Source organism: Tinamus guttatus, unplaced genomic scaffold (assembly GCF_059628265.1).
Source record: "Tinamus guttatus ecotype Peru unplaced genomic scaffold, ASM5962826v1 Tinamus_guttatus_pri_ptg000652l, whole genome shotgun sequence".
In the NCBI taxonomy this organism is placed as follows: domain Eukaryota; kingdom Metazoa; phylum Chordata; class Aves; order Tinamiformes; family Tinamidae; genus Tinamus; species Tinamus guttatus.
Window position 1 is genome coordinate 2,279,882 of NW_028289186.1, and position 10,122 is coordinate 2,290,003.

At 51.9% G+C, this 10,122-nt stretch overlaps 1 protein-coding gene across 2 annotated transcripts in view; it reads left to right on the forward strand.

The window, feature by feature from the left end:
- SPSB1 (splA/ryanodine receptor domain and SOCS box containing 1) overlaps positions 1 to 9,555 on the forward strand; it is a 30,979-nt gene extending 21,424 nt beyond the window's left edge. Inside the window, exons 2-3 of one of the 2 annotated variants that reach the window (XM_088536188.1) lie at positions 4,074 to 4,899; positions 8,813 to 9,555. In XM_088536188.1, coding sequence (XP_088392314.1) covers positions 4,206 to 4,899; positions 8,813 to 8,940 — 822 coding nt within the window. In that variant the 5' untranslated portion in view covers positions 4,074 to 4,205 and the 3' untranslated portion in view covers positions 8,941 to 9,555. Of the gene's footprint in view, positions 1 to 4,073; positions 4,904 to 8,812 lie in introns of both variants that reach the window. The other variant, XM_088536189.1, reaches the window with a different exon arrangement.
- The last annotated feature ends 567 nt before the right edge of the window (positions 9,556 to 10,122 follow it).

Genomic DNA, 10,122 nt, shown 5'->3' on the forward strand with positions numbered 1-10,122 from the left:
CTTCGCATGCAAGCCTCAATAGAAGAAGGGTTGGACACGTCTCTGGCTCTGACCTCCCTCTCCATTTCCATGTTGGTAAAAGCTGCTCTCTCCCCTTCAGCAGCAGGGACTTTGACACCTTCCACTGAGGTGTCAGTTGTCTCCTGCCTCCATCTCTTTCCAGCAAGCAGTTGTGCTGAGACCCGGCCTGTCTGCCTAGCATGGCAGGCTGCCTGCTCGCTCCCAACAGCCCAACCGGAGCGGGGAATCCAATTCTCCCAGAAAAAGCAGTGAGCGCTTTGAGACAGACTATCCTAGTTTTGTTCCAAAGCTTTTATGGCTGGAAGGTTAACAGTAAAACTGCAAATAGCCTGGGAACAAAATGGTGCGGAATGGAGATGGAGTTATGTTTATGAAGCGGAGCAGAAGTCCAGCAAACCTGAACTGTTGATGTGATTAAAAAGCTCTTTCAGTGCTTGCATATGTACCTAAGCCTCTGACCATTCAAAGGCTTCGAGTAGCTGATTCCCCAGTGGGTGTCTCTTTCTGGCTGCCTGCATCTCGAATCAAGCTGCCCCAACATTAATCCATTAACTTTGGAGCTGCGTCTCCATCCTGCTGTTATCTTGCGCATGAAGAAGCTTTTCCTTGCAAGGAGAGGGCAAGGAGCAGGAGCCCTGGAGCTGGCCCCGAGCGGGAATTGCTGCCTTGCCCTGGTAAGGAGCCAGGCTGCACCTCAGTGGTGCATAGAGCTCAGTACCGGCCCTGTTCTCCCTCTGATCAACCCTTTTGTTCTGCTCTTCTTGCCTTCCACCTCTCTCCATCTTTATTCTGACTCTAACACTTCATTTAGAGTTAATAGCCTGCCTGGGGAAAGAGTCGTAATTGAGGCATGTGATGAATAATCCTTGTCTTCGGGAAAGGTTGCTTCCTTTTCGGAGGAGGCAGAGGCAGCACCTTGCCAAACGCGCTTTGGAAGCGCCTCTGCTCTTCTGCTGTGTTGATTCTTCGGTGCAGCAGCCTCCAAATACGCCGAAGCTTGTGCCGATGAGGGCAGAAAGTCATAATGAACAGGGCATGTAACTTGAATTGGAGGACAGACCCGCACACGCTTCTCGAGCCATCTGCACCAATCCTGCCGCCTGGCAGCCTGCTCTGTTTTGGTTATTGCTTCCTCCGCAGTGTTCTCACATGTACTGTGCTGCTCTCAGGAAATCTCTGCCTCTCCTCTTTCTGCCAATGTTTTGTTCCTTCATCCTAATGGATGTTCCAACAGCTGAACTTGCCTGTAGGCTTCCAAGCGCTGTAGCCAGCGCCTGTTGACAGCCCCTGTCCGAGCCCTGCAGAACCAGGGATGAATCAGACCTTCCCCTCTCGGTAGCCCGATGGGCTCTCTCCCAGCCGGAGCAGATGACTGGAACGGAGGAGGTGTCCAAACGGAGCCCTTGAGTTCACACAAGCACCGAGGCTCCGAGATGAGGCGCTGGGGAGGGTGCAGGGCTGCTGTGGAACCCTGGGGCTGCTGCATGCGGTGGACGGGCCGAGCTGGAAGGGGTTATCCAGCAACTGCAATGATGAGTTTGTAGCTGCTGTTGTGATAACATCTGTAGGAGGCAACTGCAATGGTTTGTGTGGACCTGCACCACAGCAGCTGGATCTGTGTCAATGTCTGCTTGCTTTTTTTTTTTTTTTTTTTTCCCCTCTGGTCCCTTTGGTTTGAACTGCTGCTGTTCCTTAGGCCCCCAGAGAGCAAGGGGGACTGTGTCCTTCGAGTGGCCGGGAGTATCAAAGTGTCCTGGAAATGCTCGGGCCCAGGCACTGGTGCTAGATGCTCTCTGAGCGGTGGGACAGAACCACTCAGTGCCCCCCATCTGTGTCTGGGGTGATGTTCTCCCGTAGTGCCCAGTTCTGGCAGTGGAAAGCAAAGCACACTTATGAAGTTTTCATGCTTAGAAGCTAAAAGCAGCTTTAGTATCATCTTTGCAGCAAACTGGAAAGAAGAAGCTAGGAAATTAATAAGGACGTCTAAGTGCTGCTCGGATCTGGTGTCTGTGCCACCGCTCAACTTGTTTTGCAGTTGCTTGTTCTCAGCTGTCCCTGGCTTGGATTACTGGGGACTTGTTTGGATGTGGTGGCCTTTACTGGAGGGTCCCACAGGGTTTCTCCTTCCTCCTTATCAGCTGCTAACATGGTTGGATCTGAGTGGGAGCTGCTGAATGAACTGCTTTCTGCTGCTCCGTGCCATGTGCTTGAGGTCACGGAATAGCTGCACTGCTGCTCTTTGCAGTGCCTATATTGCTGCCCAGTAGTGTGTCCTTTACAGCACCTCAAGGATTTTCCTCCCCACACTTGACAAAAAAAGGCAGGGAAGGAAAGGAAGAAAGTAGTTTTGTGGTTCTTGAACAAGCTTGTTTAAGCACAAATCGATTCTGATTTGGAAATGCTTGGGTTCTGATTAGAGCTCCCTGTTTCAGGGTGTTCCCCAGACTACTAGCAAAAGCTGCAGGGAAGCTGGTGATATAATCCTGAACACAGAACATACACAATCTTTCCCTGTCACCTTCTAGCTGAGGCTTTGCTGCCTGTGTCCGGTAACCTTATTTTTAAACCAGATCTGATTCATGCTCTGTTTTCCATGCCAGATGAGGTCCTGCTTGTGAGTAAGTGTTGTGACTGTAGCTGGCAGGAGCCCTGAGTGATTGCCTCACTCCAGGAAATGTTAAAATAACACTTTTTTTCTTAGAAAGCTAGTTCCCTCCCCTCCCACTTTTAATTCTCCTAATAGCTGCCCCCAGTTTGGCGCGGTCGGACAGAGGGTTGTTTGTGTTGCTGAGCGAGAGCAGAGCTGTTTGGGTGGATGCTGTCCTGGGGGGAAAGGTATGCAAAGGGAGCCAGCCTCTCCAGGCAAACTGGCTGCAGTTTTCTTTGAGATTTCTGAGATTTGGAAGGAAAACTGCTTAAAATGTGAGGAGAATCTTGCTCCTCCCCCTCAGCTCTGCATCTTAAGCTGGGATATTTTTTTCCCCCTCTCTTGGAGAAGAGGAGCTGCCCCAACTGATGCTGCTCATTGAGACGAGCTGTACGGAGGCTTCTTAGCTGTTCTCCAAAGGGGTGAAGTGGGAGCAGCGCTGCCCAGGGCTGCTGCCATGAGGGTCTCTTAGCACTGGGCACAGTGGATTTTGTTTGCTGCTTTGGACTTGCACAACCAGGGCTCCGAGGCACTTTGCAAAGCTGGAATGGGGTTGAAGGGAGTTATTTCCTCAGACCTGTGCTAGTGACTGCCAGCAGCTTTGCTGCCTGATCCATGCAAGGTTTGTAACTCTCCAGGTGGAGAAATGTTTCTCTTGTTTCCTGACTCCCACTTTGCTTGATCGCTGCTGCTGGGTGATGGTTTTGAATGCTCTGTATTTTCCTGAGCTGCTTAAGTGTCGAGGGAAAAATATTTATGGATGACAGCAGCAGGCAAGCCCTCTGCGTGACTGCAATGTGCAATGCTTGCTGTGGGGGAACAGTGCACACGGGGACGCCTGCTCAGCCTGGCCTGTGCTGCGAGCTAGAGCTGCAACCAGGCAAAGCTATATCAGAAAAAAGAAATTGTTTGCAGTTTTCATGCCTATCAAGGCCATCAGGAGGAATGCAAATCTCTAACATTACTGTGTATCAGTCTTCAAGTCTTCTGCGTGGAAAACTTAAGGGGAAGGTTTCTTCCAGCCTGGACAGCATGTGGGTGATGTGCAACCAGGTGTAGCTGGAGGCAGCCTCATGAAAGCTGTACTTAATGGTGCAGCAATAAGCAGCAGTGCATTTGCTGCATGGGGAAGACGAGCCCTGGTGGCTCTGAGCCCACACCCGCCTGAAGCAGCAGAGCAGAAATTCAAGGTGTCTTCTGAAGGGGGCATCAGAGATGCAGCACGTGCATCAAAAAGCACTAGATTATCTGAATCTCTATGTGCAGGGTGTGCTGCATAGGTGCTGTGTTGTCCTCCTCCCTGCACGGACAGGAGCTGGCGGGTGAAACGGCGCATGTTGTGTAAATGCTGCTCGCAGGGCTGTACGTGCTAATGTTTAACTCTGTTTCTCTTTCTGTCCCTCAGGCAGTCCCGACCAGTGCACATCTTGACAAGGTCTCCCAGCAGCTTCCGCGGGGCCGAATGACAGCAGGAGCAGCAGGGCAGATTGATGAGCTTGCCTGGGGAGCCTAGGGATAGGCCAGAGCGGAGCACGCCATGGGGCAGAAGGTCACCGGTGGGATCAAGACTGTGGACATGAGGGACCCTGTGTACAGGCCGCTGAAACAGGAGCTGCAGGGACTCGACTACAGCAAACCCACGCGCCTGGACTTGCTCCTGGACATGCCCCCGGTGTCCTATGACGTCCAGCTATTGCATTCGTGGAACAACGACGACCGCTCGCTGAATGTCTTTGTGAAGGAGGATGACAAGCTCATATTTCACCGGCATCCGGTGGCCCAGAGCACAGACGCCATCCGAGGCAAAGTGGGGTACACGCGAGGACTGCACGTGTGGCAGATCACGTGGGCCATGAGGCAGCGGGGCACCCACGCCGTGGTCGGGGTGGCCACCGCAGACGCCCCTCTGCATTCCGTAGGTTACACCACGCTGGTGGGAAACAACCACGAGTCCTGGGGGTGGGACCTAGGGCGCAACCGGCTGTACCACGACGGGAAGAACCAGCCGAGTAAAACGTACCCTGCCTTCCTGGAGCCGGATGAGACCTTCATCGTGCCGGACTCCTTCCTGGTCGTCTTGGATATGGACGACGGGACGCTGAGCTTCATTGTGGATGGGCAATACATGGGCGTCGCATTTCGGGGACTCAAGGGGAAAAAGCTGTATCCAGTGGTGAGCGCGGTGTGGGGACACTGCGAAATCCGGATGCGCTACTTGAACGGGCTCGACCGTGAGTACAACCCCCCGCGCAGGGCTGGTGGAGGGGGAGGTTTCACGTTAGCCAAGCGGCATCTCCGCATCCCTAGTGGCCCCTTGGAAAGGAGCCGTGCCGGCCAGGACCACGTGTGCTGTTACCATGGCACTGCAGGGAGCAAGCAGGGCATGGGAAGGCGGCGTGCGGGAAGCCGGGCTGCCGCCTCGGCGATCCGTCCGGATTGCTGACAAGCTCCTGTGTCCGTAGTGCTCGAGGTATCCTCTGACGGGCGCAATTCGAGTGCCTCTGCAGGGAGCACAGCCGCCTGCCTTGGATGGAGGAGCCTCCACGATCCCCTGCAGGCAGCAATGGGCAGATCTGTCCCTGTCCTATCCAGTGGGAATGTCCCATCCTTGAGGGAGGAGGCTCTGAGGGCAGGAAGAGCTGATTTCTAGCGTGGAGCTGAGTGTTGCAGCCAGCACAGCTTGTGCCAGCCCTTCCAAGAGGGATGTCGATTCATAGCTAAGCTTAGCAATAGGCCTGGCCGCCCAAACGCGCGGACGAGTCCGTTATCTCCCAAACGCAGAGGTTCCCGCTGGGCCCCACTGACTCAGGCGTGTGGGTGGGGTGGAGGAAGAGCACAAGGAAGTGGATTAAAATCTGGATTTATGTCTGGCACAGATAGATCTGGCAAGGCTGCTATGAAAAGGGTAGTGTGTTTTCCCCTGCATTCCAGCACTGTGTCAGCCCACAGGCTGCAACACGCCGGACTCCTTTAGTTGGGAGCAGAATGTGTCTGTCCGGGCCAGCAACGGCAAACTCGTGGCACTGGTGACGTGAGGTACAAACAAGCTGGCACTAAGCACCGAAACTCACCTGTGACGAACCTTAATAAATCCCCTAAAATAACCCCAAAGCCTTGCTAAAGGGTAAAGAGCTAAATCCACAGGCCAAAGGAATCAGATAGCACCTCGTGCTGCTTAAACGCCCTTGTTAACCCAGAATTAAGGGCAACTAGGAGTTTATGGACCTTGTCTTGTGATGATACTTGAGGAGGAAGTTGCTTTAAGTTAGATAAGTCTTGTTTGGTTTTCTTGAAGTCAAAGTAAACATCTCCACGCAACAGGGTATTTCCAGGGCACTGGTAAAGTTTGGACCAAGCTGGATCCGAGTGGAAGTCTACACAGTTTAGTCTCTTGTGGTTTGGCTTGTCAGATATGAGGAATAAGATATGAACTATTTTGCTGTTTTTGTTTGAAAATACTGAATTTCTTGTCTCTTCAGCTTTTGAGTCTTGAAGCTGGTTAAAAAGCGGGGTGATGGGATGCAAGTCTTGGATATTCAGCTTATTCGGACATGGAGCATCAAATGGCTGTAAATTCTGTATGAAGCAGCAGATCTGAGTCCATACATTTATCTACTGAGATGCTGTCATGACTGCTGTTTCCATCATGAGCCTTAACATAACTGATTGAGTCTGGTCCTGTCCCTCAAGTAGGTGACTCTTCAGCTGATTTTTGCTACTCTTTCTGTTTGCAGGATGGCGTGATTAGGTGACAGGGACTTCCCAGTGTCTACGGTGGATGTTTAGCACTTAAGTGATGATCAAGTTGAGACACATTTTTGGTGCTCAGTATAGGTGTCTGCCTCCCACATACTATTATTTTTTTTTCCTGTAGTCAGGGCTGTTCTGATCAGCTTTGAGTGGATGTGCTCAGAGCAGGAGTAGCAGAACAACCCTAGAGAATGAGGATCTCGAATTGAGAGCCCTTGGCAAAACCCCTTCTCCCAGCAGCCGGAGGGAGCCCACACGATGGCTGGGGAATGGCAGGAGCTGAGGAACGAGGCTCCGAGCGGCAAAGCCAAGATCTGCAGCTCCCCTCGGAGCCAGCACGTCCGCGGAGCTGGCGGCACAGAACTGCGCTTAGCAAGGAAACAGCCACCTCCTGTATTGGACCGGGTTGTAACGCGCGCTCCGCGTCGGAGCGGATCACGGGCACGAGGCCAGGAATGACAGGATGCTATTTTGGCACAGATAGAAAGAAGGTGTCTGGCTCCAGGCTCTTCGGAGTGCTCAATAGCAGCGCTGTGTCCAGCGATTGTGGTGCTGGGGAAGGAGAGGGGGTCACACAGGCGCTTGCTCGCTGGATCTCTTGTCAGACTGCAACTAAGTCTGCAAACTAAGGAGGATAAAAGTCCTTGTTCCCAGTCTCTTTGGGAAGAAGATCCTTTCTATGCAAGGCCATCACGCTGGGATGTGTCATGCTAATGCCTATAGGTCTGGAAGGTCGGGGCCCTGTCCTGGGTGTTGGCCAGGGAGGGCTGATGGCTTCAGGACGGTGTCTATGTCCCAGCCATGCCCAGGTGGAGGAGCTGGGACGGACCTGGAGCCCAGTGTGTGCCCCAGCAGCTTGAGCAGAAGCCGTGTTGGCGAGTCCCCAAGGAGAGCTGGCAAGTCCCCAGGGAGGGACGTGCAGGGACATGCGGTGCTGGGAGAGCCCCAACCCGCCGAGGCGGCCGTGCATGAAGGGGTGCAACACCTTGAATGGTTGTCACTGAGGGCTGCTGGTCCGCCTGTACTTGCTGTTCTGCCTGTACTTGCTGTTCTGCAAGCTCCCTGCAGCCGCGGATGGTTGTGATCCGTAAGGAGAGCGGGAAGCAGGGCCTTGCTTCAGCCCACGTGAGGGGCAGACAGAGCAATTCCAGAGTGCGATTCCTCCCTTCGCTACCAAATCCCTCCAGAGCCAGCAGACCCTCCGTCTCACAAACTTTTCTTTCTGCCAAAAGAATAAAAAATAGCTCTTTGATTTCCCCTGGAAATCTTCTCTACATTGAACACTCTGAATATTTTTATTTTCCAAAGTGGAATTTGAATGTGGCCTGATCAGAAGCTGCATCTGTCTGAGCTTTTCAGTTCTGACACTAGTATATGAACTCAAAAGGAAGGGATTTTTATCTATCTTGCTGATGGAATGAATAGTGGTAAGAAATGCAGTAACATGATCTTGTTCAGGAGAATTAAGCTTTCACTGTCTCAGCTGTTTAAAACAGCTGTGTGAAGTAAATTAATTTGGCTTGGAGCAGTGGAAGTTGGAGCAATTGGCATCTATTAAAGTTCCTGAAAACTGCAGCTTCCCAGCCAAGCTCTTCCACTCCTGTGGATGTTTTTTAGGTGTCTCTGGCCTGAGATGTCTCTTAAGGAAACTCTTTAACACTGAGTGCTCAGGCTATTAGAAGACTGTCCTGTGATGTCCTTAATTTGGGGTGCCTCTGTTTTAGCTGTGTCTTGGGGAGCAGGACCCTTCAGCCTTCCTTGCTGGAAAACTTTGCACCTTCCTGTTGAGGGTTTAAAATGCAGGACATGGTAGCCCAAAGCTTGTGTTTTTCCTAGGCATGGGGGTGATGCAGAGGGGAATCTTTGAGGGAAGCTGTCACAGCATATTCAAGTGCAGTGTCATGGAGTTTAACAGATGGCTTTACTGATCACAGGGGGATCATGCAGTAGGATGAAGGGGCTGGCAGCTGTTACACTACTAGAGAATAAACACAAATTATGGTCCTTTTTGGGTGCTTAGAGCACATGGTGCTATCAAACTGTGCTGCAGTCTTTTATTTTTGGTGACCCCCTTACAAAGATGTCTGGGTACTGCAAGGAGAGGCACAAGCTCTGATCTCAGCCTCGAATGGTATTGATTAGAGGTAACTTCCTTAAAGGATCCTAATACCTTTTCCTTTGCAGCGTTTGGCTCTAAATACCTTCTACAGAAAGTCACTTTCGGCTGTGGTTTTGACATGTTCGTGTTGCTGATTGAGTGCTGAAGGGCCTTGTGAACAGGCCCGGCATTCACATCTCACTGATTTCTCTGGGGATTTTTAAAGCTAGGAAAGTGAATGTGCAGCTCATGGGCTGAGATGCTCATCATATATATATATATATATTTTCTTCCAGCTGAACCACTGCCTCTGATGGACTTGTGCCGGCGAGCGGTGAGGCTTGCTCTGGGCAAGGAAAGACTGAATGAGATCCCTGCGTTGCCACTGCCAGCGTCCCTCAAGAGTTACCTGCTCTACCAATGACCTTGGTGTTCAAGGACGGAGCTGGAACCCAGACGAGCAACCTGGAGCTGACCCACTGGGCAACGGGTTTGCCACCCTCGTGTCATCGCTGCTGTTGGAACTCCTTGGCCAAAGCACCCCCATCAGGGCTAAAGCAAATTCTCAAATGATACTTGTTTCACCCCTAAAATGAGCATTTTGCTCTTTGGAAGGTGCTTTTCCTGCACCCTTGCAAAAGGAACCTTTATGGAAGCTCTGTGCTTCCCTGCTTTCCAAATAGGCTGTGCTGGATGCTTGGGATTGTAGAGCCTAGGAGTGAAACATTCCTCTGTGTCAGCCAAAGGGGAGAAGGCAGCTTAGGGGAAGGGAAGGTGGTAGGATGGAGGTTTAAGACCGGGTGCTAAGAATGGGAAGGCACAGGGTGGCCGGTAGAGTTGGGGAGAGTCTGGAATACCGAGAGGAATTCAGTGGGATGTTAAAACCAAAAATAAAGCCAACAAAATCCTGAAACACCAAAACCAAAAACCTTTCCACCAGGTCACTTAACCTGGCGAAGGTGACTATGTAGCTGATGTCTGTCTGTGCTAGGGCTTCTCGCCATGTTCTGAGGTTATTTAATAGCCAGTGAATCTTGCTTTCTTGTTTCTGCCACCGTCACTTTCCCAGGTATCCTGCTGTTTGTCCTGCCTTGCCTTGGTGTGACTGAGCGGGCGCCTCATGTCTTCACCTGCCCTCTTATAGACCTAAAACTGCAGGTTTTAGTCTGGAGTTGGGGGCTTCTCCCCATTGTGTGGACAGGGAGAGGACAAACGTGTCCTGTAATAGAAGCCACGGTGGTTGAGCTGTTGCACAGCTATAGGTCCTGCCTTCTGATGTCTGCTTTCTGCATAGCCTGTTCTTGCCAGGCCTTTGGAAACACATACTGAAGTGTTACTCTAATGTCTCTGCCAGGGTATTCTCTTCAATAAGCTGCTTAAGGTCCTCCAACCAGGCTCTGTCCTGTCACGGCAGCCTCCTCTCCTCTTAGCTACGCAGCGGGAATAGTTCTCCCTGTTCCTTGCTCGGGGATGGGAAGAAGCCTCGGAGGGAGGTAGCAGAATTGCCACCAGCAGCCTGGAAATCCAGGAGCTGGTGCTTGCTGCAGAGTGATGGAACTCGTGAGGCTTTACCAGACCCCGGGGGGACCTTTGGGCCCAGGAAAAA